The 19,921-nt window shown below is 34.6% G+C and overlaps 1 protein-coding gene across 4 annotated transcripts in view; it reads left to right on the top strand.

Annotated features, from left to right (window-relative positions):
- The window catches only part of grik3 (glutamate ionotropic receptor kainate type subunit 3), a 140,112-nt gene that overhangs the window by 48,539 nt on the left and 71,652 nt on the right, over positions 1 to 19,921 (top strand). For 3 of the 4 annotated variants that reach the window (XM_058746118.1, XM_058746120.1, XM_058746121.1), the window contains exons 2-4: positions 16,286 to 16,459; positions 17,317 to 17,574; positions 18,548 to 18,729. In XM_058746118.1, coding sequence (XP_058602101.1) covers positions 16,286 to 16,459; positions 17,317 to 17,574; positions 18,548 to 18,729 — 614 coding nt within the window. Of the gene's footprint in view, positions 1 to 9,406; positions 9,702 to 16,285; positions 16,460 to 17,316; positions 17,575 to 18,547; positions 18,730 to 19,921 lie in introns of those variants that run through there. The other variant, XM_058746119.1, reaches the window with a different exon arrangement.

Here is a 19,921-nt window from a genome sequence, read left to right as displayed (position 1 = left end):
ATTTTTGCTGCATACTTCATACTGTTTCACAATAAATAACAGGCAGTATTCAGTAGGATAATGTGCATAAGCAGTACACTAGTACATAGCCGTACTTTGTCCAATAGCAATATATCACCTGCTGCGTGACGGCACGCGCCTCGTCTTTTCGAAAGATACAAGGCACAGTGGCTTCAGCTGACAGGCCATTTGTGTTAGTTCAATAATAAAGTCCTCTGTGCCACCGCAATGGTTCTTTCACATATCTGTGCTGACTGTTCATTGATTTTCAATACTGAATGCTATTCTTTAAACTCAAATCTTGAAGAGATGATGGCACAGTTTCTGCAGTAACCCACTGTAAATTTAACATTTAATTTATCACTCCAAACCTGAGGACTCTGCGGTAGCCGGCATAGATTTATAGACATCTTCACCTTCACATTTCACACAACAGTAAAAGTGAAAAGGATTTGTCATTAAGACCCTTACGATTTCATTAACATTTATGAAGAGCAATGATGGCGGTGGTTAGGATGTTATGGCGGGAGAAGATGCACGGCTACGAAGTCTTGCTACAAACACAAACGGGAACCGGCGAGGTTAGCATAGATCGCTAATCAAGTGGAATGGGTAAACAATGTCACCCATCTGCTTGTAAAATAGGAATTGTTATTCACTGGCCAAACTCTGTCTAAATATTAATTGCTTCCCTAAGTGTAAAATCAATGACAATTACACTAGCTCGAGTATTGGTAGTGCTTAGTGGTTATCTAACCTTGTGATCTCTGATTTGGAGATCCATTTTCATCGTGGGAGCGTTTGACCCTCAGGTAATGTCTAGGCCTGCTGCTGTTGGTTCAGGACTTGGGAATTAAAAGAGCCCCTCATGTCGCCTTAATGAAAATGATGCCCCTAAGCGACGGACGGGCCTATTACAATAAATCCCTGCACGCGCACACATACACCCACAATGTTTGGTTTCCCCTTCTCTCTCTTTGTCTTTCCCGTTGCCACTGTCTTTCACACACACACACACACACACACATGCACGAGCTTGTTTTCGGTTTTAAACCTTTAAGCCTTTTCTATCCTGTGAAGCTAAACAGTGGCTTGTGTCTCAAGTGGTTTTGTCAATACTCGGTTGAATGGAATGACAAACTGTAAGACACTTAAAAAGCAACTTGAAAAAATGATCCGCTGAGATGTAGAACACAGCCGCTGCTCACTTTGCACCTAAGATTTACATCAATTTCCTGTTTTTACAGTTAATTAACTCGCACTTAAGTTCACAGAGAAAATTATATCATCACTTATTCACCTTTTTTTTTTGCCCATGGAGTACAAAAGGAGATATTTGGAAGATTAATAATGTTGCTCTTTTCCATACAGCACAATTATATAGTGAGCAGTTGCCACAAAAAAATAAATAAAAAATAATAATAATAATAATAATAATTAATCCTTTTGGCCTGTGTCCTCTATTGTTATTTTCACATGACAAGAGAAAGTACATTTTTAAGTTCGGTGTGACTGATGCAAGTTTGAAAAGCTCAAACTTTTGAATAATGCTATGAAATGAATGTTTGTTTCTGCCATGGAATGAACGAATGAAGTAACGTTGACTTATCTCACAATTTAAGGCCCGTTCACACCAGGAACGATAACTATAAAGATAACTACATTAGCATCCATACCAGCGGACCATATCATCTGTTTATTCTCAGCACATACTCGTCTACCTCTTTAAATTCTCAAGCTTGTTGACAACAGGATGGATTCTGATTGGCTGTCAATATTTTTATCGCTGAAAAAAAAAAAAAAAAATCATTCTGAAAGTGATTCCAACAATATCGTTTCTTTGTGCCTTTATTGTTATAATTGTGGTGTGGAATCTGCTATTCTTTAATATTGAGAACGATTTTTACAACTATATCTTTATCGTTATCTGTATGGTTATCGTTCCTGGTGTGAACAGGCCTTTAGATTATTTTCTCACAATTCTAAATTTATATCTCACAGTTTCTGTTTTTTTGTATTGCTAGATGCAAACTTTATATTGCAATTATGTGTTTATATTTCACAATTTTGACCACAGGGCTCATGATTCAAATAAACTATTTTTATGTTTCATTCGGCTGCTTTTATATCATGTTTTGGTCCTATATGGAGCTTGACAGATATGCTTGTTTTTGTTGCAATAATTATATGAAAAGGAACAGCATGAGGACTCTTCAAAAAATCTCCTTTTGTGTTCCACCAGAAAGATCTGAAATGATGAGTAAATGATGACAGAAATTATTTTTTGACAGAGCCATGTCTTTAGAAAAACGATAGCAGAGATGCAGAACACTGTGTCCTCTCACTTCATACTTGTGATTTATGTCTCTCCATATTTTACAGTCATTTATCTTGCAGTAATGTAATTTTGTGGGGGAAAAAACAGTGCCATTGTTGGCAGTGATATCCTATTTGTCCCCTGTTGCTCCTCACACCAGACACACCTCTTTCTCCTTCATTTTATTACAGTCCTTGCAAGATCTCCAGTTGACTTATTGGATGTTTCCCATACAAATTTAACCAACAAAAGATGCTGTAACATTTGCATGCAACATTTTGATTGTGGCCTTTTCTTTCCTGTATCTTCGGTTTAAAGCTTAATTGACCATTGTCCAGCTCAGATCTGTATTATTAATCTGGGAAATCTATGTTTCCTTCATAGCTCTGCTTATGTTCTGTCCGTCTGCGGTCTTTACAAGCAAGTGAGTGATGCATTTATTTATTTGGTAGCTGATGATGACCGAGAAACTGAGAGTGAGATGAATGGAATTGCTAATGGAAGGCTCTCTCCAGGTATTATAGACAATCTTGCTGCACATTAATAAACTTTTTGAGCATTAATAGAAATGAATCTGGCCTTTCCTTCCCCAATGGCACAGTATGATGAAGTTAAGCAATAAAGTGTCTCTGCTTTATTGTAAATATAGTAACAGCAGAGCACAACTTCAGGTGCTTATTGGTTTTATAACATGATTACATCATAATAAATATATTAAGTATGCAAATTGTATCAAAATGCATTTAAACTAGGTTTGAATAGGTTTTTTAATGAGCTAACTGTTACTACTGTATGTTGTCAGTGCTTGGTAGTAAATACATAATACATGAATGCAGGATTATATAATGCATAATCGCATTTCATAAAATTAAGTACTTGCAATTAGATTATATTGCATTTCAAACTACTCATAATCAGACTGCAGTTACTTTTTTTTTTGTTGATTGCATGATTACATACTGTATTATCCACACAATAGTAGTGAATTATGAATAATTTATTGATTATCCCTAATTCTTCTTTTTCATGTTTTAAATGCTCCTTTTTAAAATAGCCTACTGCTTATATGGAATCATACATTCTTCCACAGATGGCTTTAATTACACAGAAAATAAGAGGTCACACAGAATTTGACCACTGGATTTACAAAAATAATTTTAAGAAGTGTTTTCTCAACACATTGCATCAACTACTGATGAACACATTAATTTTTGCTTGGTTAAATAACCCACTGAGTGATAATTCATGTATTGCTGTGTATTTGGAAAGTGTTTGTCTTTCAAACACATTAAAATGCACACATTCATCTTGTTTATGATTTACATGATATATTGCAGAGATTATTAAACCATTTTTGTCAGCCAGACCTCTTTCACCCAATATATTTACTTGAAAAAGTAAATCTCCCCTGAGATTTTAAGGTAATAAGTTAATTAAGTAACACATTTGCATGTTTACGGCTCTCTGATGTTGGTTAATGGTCACATGACATGCAGATAAACAAATCAAATGTTTCATCTTTTTAGTAAGTTTATTACTTAGACTGTTGTTATTTAACAAAAATGTATTTAAGTTTTAGATTTTTATGATTTAATTAATTACTAGCTTTTTGTTAAAGCCCCTGCAGTTCCTTCATAAACCACAGTATGGGAGACATTGACATAATGTAATTCTTAACGCACCTCGTATTTTGTAATAAGGACAAATGGAATATATTTTCTTTCTCTTTTTTTTCTTTATATCAATACAGTACAATATTGTCCTATTTCAGTCATTGTCCTAAATGAATGTGAAAAAAAAAAAAACAGTTAGGTCAAAAGTAATCTAAATTTTTTTTAAAAGTAGTTAGATTATATTACCTAAAATGTGTAATGTAATGGATTACGTTACTAACTACAATTTTTGGCATGTAATTTAGAATCAGTAACGGACTACAACTTGTAAGTAACGTATCCTGCACTGTATTGTAAATTTTAGCATGATTGGAACACTGTATTGACCAATCAGCATCAGTTGCATAATGTGAATTTATCATAGAAAATGTATTCACAGTTACGTGATGTGAGTGTTGAGATCAGGAACACGGTGATGTACTTAAAGCATCTGCTAATGAAAAAGTCTGGCTTTTCGCCTGCTGTGCGCTACCTTCTCTTTCTCTCTTGATGCATATGGATGCCAAGGCCCAGATTCTGCTCCGGGTTCTTTCTCTCTGTGTATGTGTGTGTGTGTGTGTGTGTACGTGTGCGTGTATGTGTTTTGGGTCCATTATTTTTTTGGCCTGCGCCCTTCATTGTTCTGCAGAGTTTGGCAGAGGTTACCTGGCACAATATGACCAGGGCGTCTGGCACCCAGAGTGAACCACCTGCATTCAACAATAGCGTTACTCTGCTGATATGGAAGGGCTGTGGTGTAGCAGTATAATATCAGCGGTGAACCCGCATTTGCAGTGTTATAGCTGCACTATATTTTGTATTCTGAAAGTTGACATCTGTATAGGCACATAACTTAAGTCTCGACTACCAAAAAGCAGTTGAACATTTCCACTTGGTATTACCCAGGAAAAATACTGATACTGTTCAATGAACACACGCTGACCTTTTGTGACAATGTGCCCCATTGGGCAACTCTCACTCTATATGGGGTAAGGACTCACAATGGAAACCTGGCATTTATTTAACTGATTTGAGAATACTTTTGTTGAAATATGAAATACATTTTGAAATAGCAAAGTAATCATTCACAGCATATGTATAATTAAAACACATATTTATAATTATTTAATCCCTTTACAGGCAATTGAAATTGATTTGAGAAAAAAATACTTTTCTGAAAATATGATATATTTTATCATTTTTCAGGCATATATACAGAAATTTATAAAAGACAAGAATGCAAAAATTATAAAATGTATACACAGGTCAACTGTTAGAAATACATATATATTATACTCATCAAGGCTGAATTTAATTCAGTAAAAACCCTAATAATGTGAAATATTGTTCCAATTTAATATTTGAATATATTTAAAATTTTAATTTATTACAGAGTTGCAAAGCTAAATTTTCATCAGGCATTACTCCATTACTAACTTTGGAAACAATTATTCTGCTTAATATTGTTGTGTAAACAACAACAACAACAACAACAAACACAAATAAATAAATAAATAAATAATTTATTTGAAATAGAAATTATTTGCAACAATGTCTTTACTGTCACTTTTGGTTAATTTGTTGCATCCTCACATAATGAAATATTAATTTCTTAAAAACTAACAGACAAACAAACAAACCTTACCTAACCCGACATTTCAAACAGCACATATGATATTTAAATAAAATATAACACATGTGCTGCATCTTATCTTGCTTATATTTCATCTATTTAAATCCATATATCACGTCAAGCAAACGATGATAATTGTTAAAATTAGTTTCAGTGATACAGTATAAATATAACTTCACTTTAAAAAAAATAAAAATAAAAAATAGTTGTTTCAACTTAAAATAATTTGTTACCCCACTGACTTACAATTTTTAATTTATGCAACTAAAATATTCCAGTTGTCCCTTAAATTAACATCAAGTAACTTAAAATTTCAAGTTGACGAAACTAAAATTTTAAGTCAGTGTGGTAACACATTATTTTAAGTTGAAACAACTTTTTGGAACAATTTTTTTTTTTTTTTTTACAGTGTTGACCGAGCCTGAAAGACAAACTTTTCAGTTATAATCGTCATAGTAAAGTGGACACAGAGTTGTCACTTATCTTAATGAATACAATTGTGGTTTTATTATGTTCACTCATTTAGCAGACATGTTATACAAAATATATGGTATGTATGATATATTTGTCCCCTTTGTATAAGGGAGGGCGAACATTATATGCCACTTTTTTTGTTTATGTCCCTGTGTTTGTCATCCTGTCAAGTGTTTAATGTAATAGTGCAGTGTTTCAGAAAAAAAAAAAAAAATTTTTTTAAATCCCTGCAATGCTAGAGATATGGAAAGCAAGTGAGCCACGGAGGGCTGGGAAGAAACACAAAAGCTGTGTGCGAGAGGGAGTGTGAGAGGGAGGAACAGAGCGAACGCTGTGATAAATTGCAGAAGCGAGAAAACGAGTCACTTGAGCATAAAATTAGATTTTACAAATGTGTTGTTACCTGACAGTTATTTGACAGAGAAGATATCGCAACATTGGAACGTATATGAATATTGCTAATCATATTGAATAAATGAGAGGTCGGGGGCTTTGACGGGGACGGATCTTAATTTATCCCTCTTTATCACTGCAGACTTAAACTTGTGCTTGATTGGCTGCTGTCATTTATATGGTAATTTGAAATGCTCTGTAACAGACTAAAATCCTGGTTTAAAAAACCCATGAAACGTTCTTCAGATAACCGCTATCACATTGTTAGTGGGAATGGACGTTTTGGACAAATGGAGGTTTTTCAGTGAAGCTTTGAAATGCTGAGACAAAAAAAAAAAGGTGGCAATTTTAATATTAATATTGTGTAATAATACTTATTTATTTATTTATTTATTTATTTATTTATTTATTTATCAGAGATAAAAGAGATGAAACACAAAAATGCAAAAACAAATTAAAAATAATAATAATAATTAAAAAGAAAATGCACACCATATACACTACTGTTCACATGGTTGGGGTCTTAAAAAATAACCTTTGGGCCATTTTCAATGTGATTGTTAATATTGTGACTTAATATTGTGATTTATTTATTTATTTTATTCATTCATTCATTCATTTATTTATTTATTTAAATGTCATCAAACATGGCACACATGGTATCGAAATATGATAATATATTGTAAAATGTAAATAAATAAGGACACTTTTTGTATGTTCTGTTCATTGCCACAATAACCTAATATATTATCTTTTAAAAATATTATCTTTAATTTGGGCTTTGCTATTGTAACGGGGCTGACGAGACTTGAGACATGCGGATCCAAATGCAAGCTTTTATTAACAGGCATGGTCATAAATACAGGCAGGGTCGAGTAATGGCAAACAGGTATGGCAGGGACAAGACAAAGAGTAATCCTAGGGCAAGCGAAGGTCGACGATGGGCGAACAGTATCCAAAAGGGCAAGGCAGAGAGATAATCCAGGGAACACAGGCTATAATCCAGGCAAGGGAATAAACAGAGTCCGAACAGTGAGACAGGGGTAAATACAGGGAACACAGATTACAAAATAACAAACGTTCCATAAAGCAGATGACACTAGGGGAGTGAAAAACGCAGGACAATACAGGAACTAAACAGAAACACGGAATGGCACGGAAAGGGTTAATCCAGGAAACACGGGCTCTGTAGAGTTGCTATGGCTAGGAGAGCGCTAAACGCATACAATACTCGGCCAGGGGTGCGTTTCCCGAACAACGACGTAACTCGCTGATTAACCACCAAAGTACGATGCATTGTTTTGGAAACGAACTAACTAGTCACGACTGTTTCCCGAACATGGTCGCATCTCCGTCGTTTGAACCACATTGGTTCAGCAACATAGGTCCATTGGTAATGACGTCACACGCATGTGTTGGAGGAATAACTTCTGTTATTTAACTGATTAGAGATCTCTAAGATGCTGCTGTATTGAACGGCACCTACTGACTATTTACTATTTTTTGTTCCCTGTCATTTTGCTTTATTTGATGTTTGATTCATCGCGAGTTCCCTCTTACGTCACACTCCGGTGTTCCCTTAGGCATTTATGCACATGCGCACTTTTCAAAAATGGCACTTACAAAAATACATAATTAAAATGCATTTTATATTTAGATAGAATGGAAGATACATATAGTGTTAGCTTGCTTGTTGTGCCCAATAACATATTTATTTAAGCCCATATATCTTATTAACAAGAAACTATGCTTCTAACTACAGGTCGAGGGCTGCAGTTCCAACCACGCAAGTTTGTGACGCTGATTGCGAACGTTCGTTTGAACTATGGTTTCGGGAAACACCGAATCGTTGAACTATGCTGGTAACGACGGAACTTGCGACCATAGTTGGCTAACGATGCTTTTGGGAAACGCACCCCAGGAGGGAAACAAAGTCCAGGGTTTAAATAGTGTGTGTGATTAGTGATGCTGTGTGATCAGTGCCTACAGCTGTGTGTGCAATCAGTGCAGTGAATGATGGGAAATGGAGTCCATTGTGATGTGTGGTGTGAAAGTCCATGTGGTGAGCGAGTAACCTCTGGTGGTGAATGAACGGAAGTGCAGACCAGATTCGTGACAGCTATGATATATGCAATTAATTGTGGTTAATTTGATTATTTAATTGGCATACCATGTAATTCAGTTGACTGACATTTTAAATTGGTAAACAGTCATAAATATATTTTCATGGAATAAGGTATAAAGGAAGGAACCTGCGTTTCTCATGCATTTGATATGTATGTTTATTAAGATGCTGACTTTTCCACCCATCTAGAACACCATAATTTCAGTCATGACATTTTATATATATATATATATATATATATATATATATATATATATATATATATATATATATATATATATTTATGCCATGGTCTGTCTGAATACTCGATTCTGATTGGCTGGCAGGTGTTGATTAAATTCGTTTAACTGCACAGGTAGTTCCAGGTCAGTTTAATTATGTTCTATTAATGCGCTTCCTATAAACATTGGTAACCATAGTAACATACAATTAAAGTTGAATAGTAATACAGACGAAAATAACCGTCATTTTTATCGTTCCGGTCAAATATTGCAGCACAAATATTGTTAACATCTTTAATATGTGAATGCTGGGAAATGACCATGACATAAAGGGGATAATAATGAATGCACAGCTAGCCGTTGATTATCCCTTACATATAGATGGAGATGCAAAAAAAAAAAAAGAACCATGGACTTTAATCATGAAACACAAGCTGAACAAATGTGTGGAAGATTGAATAATCCAGTGAGAAACTCATAATAAATGTGTGATTTTAATAGGGGTGACCCCGAATAGTGAGGATTCGATGCTTCGATTCGAGGAGCCTGATTCGACTCCCAATCTCACAGTCGAATATTCGCGGGGTGTTATGATCATACCATTTTGGCTATATGGGGGTGCTCAATGTCTGATTTCACATAGAACTACCGGTTTTCTCCCAATAAGTTAATATACAGCCTATTATGATAATGCTGTAAATAAGAATCTGAAAAAAGCTTTAAATACATATTTTAACGTGCGTGAATAAATCCAATCACCCCTATAGATTTAAATTTCACTTTCCATAATCCGTGACCTACAGAGGAGCATTTTGGCGGCAAGGATTTAAAACTTTAACAAGACTCAAACTGACACAGAGTGAAAGACTGGATTTTTTTCGATCAGGTAGGATACAAGTGATTTCAAAACATTTCAGCCGGTTTATATATATCGTATATATTATTTATCTCGTATAAGATGCATTTGGTTGAGTCGCTGCAGTAAAGCGCTTTATTGAACAGTGATTATCTCTTCAGTGCAGCGCGAGCAGGACAAACAACTATGCTGAATAGTAATAACTATGACTGGGACTGTCATATACCCATAACATTATAATGAGAACACTATTATAATAAAACGCTGTGAATTTTTAGAGTTTAGTTCCCTGTTTCTGCACGTTGTTGCGTCAAGAACGCGTCCACAAAAGGAATTCATTCAAAGCGACGCAGACACGTTCATGCATCTGGGCGTTTTAGCCTGCCTATAAGTTGTTATATTAACGTTATGTTGTATAAATAATGAAGCGTATTTTATATGAGATAAATGAGTTAAATCCCATTGATTAAAAACCTTCTATCAAATGATTAATTCTACTGGTCATTCAGCGGGCGCAGCTCAAAATATATTCATATAGCCTATATAACGTTATAATGAGGGCACTATTGTAAAAAATGTGAATTCTTAGGGTTTCGCTGACGTTTAATGTTAACTATCTTTTAATCAAAACATAAAACATTATTCACTCCATTTGTATCTGCGAGGCGTCCATTACACATTTTCCCTGTGTGTTAAAGTTAGTATATTATGACTGTCTAATGTCTGACTTGACTCTTGGTAATGTATTTTGCCCCGCCCCCAAACATATGATTCGACTATCAGTCGACTGTCAGCAAGATTCGAAAATTCCGATTCGACTATGAAAATCCTTAGTCGGGGACACCCCTAGATTTTAAATATGATAATGTTAATGGTAATAAACATTTTCAATTGCAATAATGAAGGTATAAAATGATAAGAATGGAAAATGTTTAAACAAACAGAAAAAAGCTAAGCCAGTATTCTTTTTAAAAGAAGGTATAATACAACAAAAGTCAATGGTCAATGGGCAAAGGAATGTAGTTAGTTTCCAAATGACAGGGAATAAAACACCCAGCAGCATACTAGCTAGTCCAGAAGAGAAAAGACATTGATAAAATGAGAAACAAAAGCACGAGTCTATCTAACAAAGCTTATAAACAGTCCTCCTCTCCTTCTGTTCTTTCAGAGCTTTTTATTGTATTTGTAAGTAAATATAGGCCAGAAATGCATTAGTCAATTTGTCGTATAATCTGAAAGTCATTATGCGTTATCAATCATGGCAGATTGAGTTTAAGGAATAGATGATGTCTGTTTCTGCCACTGTAATATGTCTGACTTCTGCACTCGTTCATTCGAGACAGATGCCGAGTTCTCCTCTTGTTTTCCTTGGGGAATAGACAGATGGAAGGGGATAACAGGGCAATACAGCGTCCCTTAATTGGTCAGTGTTGTGCACAATGCTGGTTGTTTGCCGTAATTGTTTAGTGTGGGCTATTGTCTATTGCTTTCTCCTCTGCCATTGTGTGGCAGAGTACCTTCAGCTTCCAGGGAGCAGCGCAGCTATTCACAGGCATGCTGGGAAAGCGACCAGGGGAGTGGTGTGCTACAAAAGAGCTCCCTCTAGAAAAGCTCAGCCTGTGTGCAGACATTTATCCAAAACATAATGATATTGTCTCATTGTTGGGCTTTTGGCTGAGCCGTGCTTGGCTGTGTGTGGTGAGTGTGTAAGCGTTCAGACTGGTACAGTATATTTGGGTACAAGGCACCGATAGAGCCGCCAGAACGCAGGGTCAGTGTCAGTTGACCCATGGCTGTAAACTTGCCTTGTGTGTTAATGGATTTTTTTGGAGTCGTAACGTTATGAAAAACCATACAGTATGTTAGGGGAAAATACACTGCATTTTCTGTTCTTTCTTCTTTTCTGTCTCTCTAGACTTTTTTTTTCTTCTTTTTTTCTTCTCAGTAACACTTTATCATACCTTTGATTGAGTACAATAGCATTACCACATGATATACTATACCGCTTAACAGGTCATTTGTTAGAAAGATAATAAGATAACAGAAATGTCATAATTATTTAACAGAAACGGCATAACAAATTTCTCCATGGAGCTTCTGGTTGTAGGTTATTGTTATTATTATTAGTAGTAGTATTTATTTATTTATTTGTTTGTTTGTTTTTATTATTTTACAGTTATGCTATTGAACTGCAAAGTATTTCATAATATTTGTATAATAATAATAATATAACAATGATTTATTCATTTATTCTTATTATTTTACAGTTATACTATTGAATTGCAAAGTATTTCATAATATTTGTATAATAATAATAATATAACAATGATTTATTTATTTATTCTTATTATTTTACAGTTATACTATTGAATTGCAAAAATAATATTTGTATACTACTACTACTACTACTAATAATAATAATAATAATAATAATAATATAACAATGATACATTTATTTATTTATTTATCACATAGTAAATCATAGAGCTTTTATTTTGGTGAAAATTAAATGCTTCTCTTTTGTTGACAATAGATTTATAAACCATTGTAAATACAAAACTGGAAAGATGTTTGGTGCTTGGTGCATGTTGCATTTTTAAATACACACTATATGTGACTTGCAGAGGTGGAGTTTGTGTGGAGCAGCATTTACTGTGAATCAAAACACTAAAACTCTGTTAACATGAGCTGCTCATGTGAAATATCACAGTTAAATACGCAGTGCATCAGATTTTTATAATTCAATTGCATTATTTGCAGTTTGGTAATCACGCTAAACCATATCACATTCTCAGCCATTGTTACAATATATTTATAATAATAATAATAATAATAATAAATTAATAAAAAATAAAAATAGCCATCTGGCGAGTAACACTGTTTCATATACTTTTTACTCATATATTACTCATATTTGCACATGGCAAGTGTTCATTTTAGGCTCTGGTTATAACAGTTCAGACAGTGTTAACTTTGATTCTGTTTATTGCTGAACTTTTAAACCTTTTAAAATTTGCATGATGTTTTATTATGGGTAAAAAAATTAATTGCAAGACAGGTTGCTGTTTCTATGCTAAATAGGTTATCACCGAAAAATGAAAAGTATTTGAACTTTTGTTCATCTTTAAAACCCAAATGAAGATGTTTTTAATGAAACGTGAAAGGTTTCTGTCCCTCTATTCCACCAAAACTTTGATGCATCAAAACGTTCATAAAGACATCATAACAGTAATCCATATGAGCCGAACGGTTTAATCCAAGTCTTCTGAAGAGACATGATTGCTTTAAATGATCAACAAATTTAATATAGGCTTTTATTTGGAAGCGCAAAAGATTTTTTAGTTCTTCATGTATCATGCTGGCACATTTGAGCTTCCATTTACCATTAAATGGATTAAACTGATTAAACCGCTCAATTCATATTCTTTTATTTCATAATTAGCTTTTTTAAAGAATCCAACTTTTTAGAGTTCTGTTTTTTTTTTTTTTTTTTTTTTTTGTGCCAGCTCTCACAAGATTCTGTTATGCTCCCACTAAAATATTTATATTTATTTTTCAACTTTTGAATTTTGCCCCGCTCCTGCGCTCAAGATACAAGTAAAAATTCATGATGATTTTTTTTTTTTTTTTCTAATTCCAATAAAATCTTGCTTTGGTTTCATGCTATTTATTTATTTTTTTTCTTCTTCTTTTTTTTTTTTATTCCTCACACAATGCTTCAGACCTCACATTGCATTTGTCAAAATAGGCAAAAGGAAGGAGATTTATCTTACATTCGCATAAAATAGAAAAACATTGAGAATGTCTAATCTTGCGCCTGTAAACCAATTATTTTTATTGCGCAATAGGCAAATAACATTTTGTACTGTAAAACATAGTTAATTTGAGTAACTTATATTTTATTTTAGATATGTATATATTCGTACCTAAACACAGCAACTGAAAACTTGCCCGGTTTCACAAAAAATAAAAAATAAAAAAAATAACATGCTTCAAAAGGGAGAAAATATCAGTATGAGATTTATTCAGATTTCACCACTAGCCCTGATGCAAATCACACACTAAGAATTTCTATAATTGTGTAGCTATTTACAGTCGTACTTTGCAGTGCTTTAAAAGCTAGTGGATTGTAAAGAGGTCTTCTGGCAGCCGTATTAGTAAAGGTAGCAGCTGTAATGAGCACATGTTTTCTCTATCAGGCTACAACCCAAGAGATTAATTAGGCCGCCTTTGTAAAGCTGTTTCAAAACAGGAAACAACTTAATCGCAACTTAAACTGACTGGTGTTAGAGAAAGATGTGCAAGAAATCTGAGATCAAAAGTTACAGCTCAATTTACATTTAGCCCTTTAAAGACCCCGTTTAGCACAGAGCAGTACATCAGTGTAAATATCCTGCGCCATTAACTTGTCGTATCTGTTTGTTCATAGAGATTCTCCTGATCGGAAACAAAGCTTCTTCTCTGCCGTTTGATGGAGGAGTCGCAAGCATTTTGCTTTATGGCTTGTATATCTGGAAACAGCCGCATTCATTGTAAAGCTATTCGCGGGGCGTTTTTTCTCCTCGCAGCAGCTGATCTCCCATTTTTATTAAATCTATTTTAGTGCTTCCGAGCAATGCACATTTTATCCTCTTAATAGTCAAATTAGTATATACTCCAGCAATTACTTAATGTACTCTAATGAGATTTCCCCACAAAACGGCAGGATTCATTTATTTTAATGCGCCGGGGCTCTTTCCAGGGAGTTTATGCATCATGTCCCTTCAGAAGTCAAGCAGCGCTGGAGTCATAAATAGTGTGCATGGCTCAATGCTGCACTGCTCTCTGGATTGTAGGCCTGTGATCTCCCCTGCAGCCTCGTACTTGAGCTCTTCTCCTCTGGGAGAATAACAGCGATGTTCAGGTCGTTCTTGACCTGTGCCGAGGACTGACTCAAGAACTCTTAAATATTCATGCATTCGTGGATCTACATGCTACGGACTCTAAAAGCAGGATTGGAAATATTAAAAATATATATATAAAAAAAAAAAAAAAAAGCCCAAGGGTTCTTCTGTGTTTGGCATAGTGTTTATCTGGTATGCTTACGCACTATAAAATTCAGCAGGCACTTTCCACGGATAAGGTTGGCGTCCCATTGCTGATCTTTTTTAAAGCTTTACAAGAACAAATCCCATAGTTTTGTTGTGAAGTATTAAACATGTTAGTTAAATCATTATATGAATTAACATGCATGAGCTAATCAGTTGTCTGAGCAATCCCTTCATAAACCTAATTTAAATCAATCAATCAATAAATCAATATTGTGATATAAAGGAAGGGGATGTGGACACAAGACAAATATTGACACTATTTATTTCATGCTCAAGCATTTTCCTCCTGTTATCAAAAGTATTGTAAGAACATTGATAAATAAAATGTAGGCCTATGTACATATGCTTATGTATAGTATATGTGTGCATTTATGTGAAATAGAAGTTTATCAATAAATATAAACCAATATTTGATCTCAAACTAGCTTAATTTAGGCAACATATGCAACACTGTTACAGTACTTGCAACTGTGTCATATAGACAACTGTGTCTATATACGCAAAAGCCAGGGTTGGAAACTTTTTTTTTTTGTTTTCCAGTTACAAACAGTTACAAAAATGCAAACATTATTTAAAAAAAAAAAAAAAAAATACATATATATATATATATATTTTTTTTTTTTATTTATTTTTTTTTTTTATTACATATTTGTCCAAGTACTGACCTTTTTATGGAATAATGGTAATAATAATAATAATAATAAATCACTCCATGCCAAGTTCCACACGCTTTAGTTTCAGCCATTATTTTGTACTCTTCTTGTGGAAAGTGCTAATAATATTTTAAATCCCAAATAGCATGAACTGATAATATGTGAAATTGAATTTTGTACAACGGAACAAACTTTGCTCCTCCAATATTTCTCTCTGCTCATATGTCTTTGGCTTCCAGACCGTCATATCGCTGATATACTCTGGAAAGGTGAAGCAGGTCTAACAGCATTAATCCTCAAGGGCTGAAGATTGCTCAGTGTGCTCCAGATGTTATCATTTTATTGTTTTTATAGGATTCTATTGCACAGTAAAGTCAATAAACACAGAGTTTACTTCTCCATCTCTTCCATTGGTGGAATCATGACAGTAAAATGCATTTCTGAAAATCTCAGCAGATTGTTATGAAATGAATTTGCCCAAATGACTTTAAACTTTCAAACTTCTGTGCAAAAACTCTATCCACAAGCTATAGGCCTGTGTATGGATCTTCTTTTTTTTTTTATCAGAGAATGAAAGGTGACCTGCAGGCCTTAAGGAGGCAAGGTACCTTTGATGAAGCCATTTACTTTTCTCTTTCTCTCTTTCACTCTCCTCGTCTCCATTATGGCCTTGAACTTTAAAAGCCTGAGCTGTGACTGTCAGACACTCTTTCTTTCTGCTGAGCAGATCGAAAAGGGTTGCTTAAGTACACAAGCGAGCTAGCCGACAGCTCTAAATGCAAAACACCTCCAGAGGTTTGGATGTGGTGCCAGGCTTCGTCTCCGGGTTCAGCTTTGGTTCATTTGACAGTGATTTCTCTTGTTTTTTTAGGTGGGATTTTTGAACAAATGGATGGACCCGTGGCACTCGTCAGCTCCGAGGAACTGGCCTTTAAATTTGCAGTTAATAATATCAACAGAAACAGGACATTATTGCCCAACACAACGTTAACGTACGACATTCAGAGGATTAATATCTATGATAGCTTTGAGGCCTCCAGAAAAGGTGAGTTATGTGAAAATGTAAAGGTTTGTGGCTGTTTTTAGATTAAAAAAAAGTAATAGTTCCCCTAAAAATTTTAATTTGCTGAAAATTTAGTCCCTCGGGTCATCCAAGATATACAGTATGTTAGTTTGTTCAAGGGAACAGATTAGAAGAAATGTAGCATTCCATCACTTGCTCACCAATAGATCCTGTGCAGTGAATGGGTGCCGTCAGAATGAGAGTCCAAAAAGCTGATAAAAACATCACAATAATCCACAGGTAATACGCACGACTCCAGTCCATCAGTTAACGCCTTGTGAAGTAAAAAGCTGCAAGTTTGTAAGAAATAAATCCGTTATTAAGGCATTTTAACTTTAAACAGTCACTTCTGGACAAAATGCCAGCCCATAATCTTTAATAACGCTTCCTCCAATAAAAAAGCCAATCTCCTTTTGTCCTGTATATACACCAGCAAACTCATCTACATTTTGTATGGCTTGAGGGTGAGTACATTTTCAGCAAATAAAAATTTTGGGGTGACCTATTCCTTTAAGTAAATGTAACCTTTAACTCGTACCAGTAAGCAATAACTTTTATTAACTCTTAATATATTTATTAGGCAAAAACCAACTTTAAAGACCTCATGTTCTGATCACAAACACAGTAAAAACAGTAATATTGTGAAATATTATTAAGATTTAAAATAACTATTTCCTATTTGAATATATGTTTAATAAATATTAATATTCTACCAATACAAATTATGGCAGAATGAAACTTACCACCGCTTTGTCAAACGTACAAAGGAATATTCTGTATGCAGTGACATTTCTGTTTTGACATTTCTCACCACATGACCCACCGTCTGCTCTCGCCAGCGTGCGACCAGCTGTCTTTAGGTGTAGTTGCCATATTTGGGCCGTCTCACAGCTCCTCATCGAATGCTGTACAGTCTATCTGCAATGCCCTGGAGGTGCCACACATTCAAGTGCGATGGAAACACCACCCGATGGACAATAGGGATACATTTTATGCCAACCTGTACCCGGATTACTCTTCTCTCAGCTACGCTATCTTAGACCTGGTGCAGTTCCTCAAGTGGAAGACAGCTACCGTGGTTTACGATGACAGCACAGGTGAGAGATAATGGCTTTATGTCAGTGTGTCATTGTAAACTGTGTTACTTGATGAAGTCCTTGCAGCCAAAGTGGGAACGTCACCTTTAAAAGTGTATTTTAGACTCTGTACTTCAGTGATAAGAAGCAGAAGTCTCTTAATTTTCCTGTTGCTGTCAGAATTAGTCTTCAGGCCTCGATATTCTAGAAACAGTTTGCATCAAAGTAATCGAGCAATGCTGCTTCTGACAGGAGCGGAAATGGAAAGCAATTCATCCGAGATGCAAAATATGTGATAAAAACATATTTATTATTAAAAATACAACCAGGATAACTGCACGTTAAATTGAATGTCTGCTTTATAGTACATGTTTTCAGAGCTGTGGCACAGAGGGAAGCATTTTGCTTTCAACATTTTAGTAGATCTACTCACAAGAGACCCAGATTTGGATCTGATTTTCCTATCTCTTTCCATCAAAATTTGACGTTTTTTTTTTTAGCTGGCCCAAGAAGTCATTGATCTAACATGGTCTAGACCAGTTGGTCAACTTGGTCTTTCAATGGCAAGTACAAATTAAAGGAAATGAATTAAAGGAAATTAATCTGTGAATTCATTGTACTGTATAATGTCCTGGCAGAAATATTGATTGATTGATTGATTGATTTTTTTCACTATTGGTCAGTAGTGCAGGGTGGAAAATATAATGACATGAGATCTTAGTATTTTTTTAATCATCCCACAATTGGAACTTTAATTTAATACTGGCCAAATATTGTCCCATTAACTGGACTAGCCAATACACTGTATTGGTTTATGTCTAGTGATATCTGTGTGGTAGACCGTCTTCTTCAAGGTGGTTACGGCTGTTAGGCCACATTCAACCAACAACATACCAGCTATCCTGTTCAAAACCTGCTTGACTCCCCTAGGCTGGTTTGAGCTGGTACTGATATACTAAGTAATTGACTCTGGCACTCAACTCTTCTTGTGCAGGTTTAATCAGACTCCAGGAGTTAATTATGGCTCCATCCAGGTATAACATCAGGCTGAAGATCCGACAGCTCCCTCTGGACACCACGGACACCAGACCTCTGCTCAAAGAGATGAAAAGGAGCAGAGAGTTTCGCATTATCTTCGACTGCAGCCATATAATGGCTGCCCAGATCCTCAAACAAGTGAGTTCATACTCTGTTAAAGTGATGCACACTCATATCATACTATCCACTGATGTTCTCTCAGAACTCACACCTGTTTGAAGTTTTAGTCCAGATCTGGAGAAGCTGTTTTGGATTTGGATCTGACGTTTTAAATTAAATATGCTATATCTTTTTGCTGGAGGCAGAATGGAGATGAAGCTACACATACATGTGAACATGTACAGTGGCCCCAAAAAGTGTTAACTGTTTATTTATGCTATCCTTAAAAAAAGTATCAATGTCACTGCAAAAAGTCATTAAGTCATTTCTCTATTGGCACCTTTATAAAGGCCGGTATGAGCCGATACAGATTGGATTTTTGAACCTGTAGCCCCTAAAAAGTCTCTATAACAAAGCAATGTGAGTGTCTGGTTGCTAATGTATGTTTTAATTTTATACAGAAACACCCAGTGCTATATGTTTGAATTTTGTATATTTTTAGAGCAACTATAATATTTAGAGTGCCAGAAAAAAGGCTTATATATGAAATGAGGATAAAACAATAGATATGCTTCTCAAAATGAAGACTACGGTAAAAGTATTTAGTCACTTTGGGGTTATTACTACTGCTGTAGCTCTTGCATCATTTGTTTGAAGATGCCCTTTGCTTTGACGTTTTTTTTAGAGATCTAAACATCAAAGGTTTATTTAAGTCTATGGCAGCATATAGAATTGTATAGACACGTGTTGCAAAAACTCAAAGTACAGTACACTTCAGTTTTGACTCGAATGCTTAGCATATGCTTACAGCTGAAAGTATAGTCTTTCAAAGTGTTTTATAAATATTGATAAAATTAAGTCATTTTTGTGAGATAAAAAAAAAATCTAAATTATGAGATACAATGTCATAATGAGATAAAAAGTTGAAACTATGAGATACTAAGTCATAATTATTCAATAAAAAGTTGAAATTATGAGATACTACATCATATTATTACAAAATAATAAATTATGGCATGTTAAATCATTATTTTCAGATAAAAAGTAAGAACCATAACATAAGAAGTGAAAAATATGAGATCAAAATGAATAATTAGAACATAAAAAGATTATTATTATTATTATTATTATTATTATCATTTTTTTTTCATAATTGTGAATTATGTCATAGCGGTTTTATCTCATAATTGCAACCTTTTCAGCATAATTATAACTCATCATTTTAACTATT

This window comes from Onychostoma macrolepis, chromosome 16 (assembly GCF_012432095.1).
Source record: "Onychostoma macrolepis isolate SWU-2019 chromosome 16, ASM1243209v1, whole genome shotgun sequence".
NCBI classification, from domain to species: domain Eukaryota; kingdom Metazoa; phylum Chordata; class Actinopteri; order Cypriniformes; family Cyprinidae; genus Onychostoma; species Onychostoma macrolepis.
This window is presented reverse-complemented; position numbering and strand designations above follow the sequence as displayed.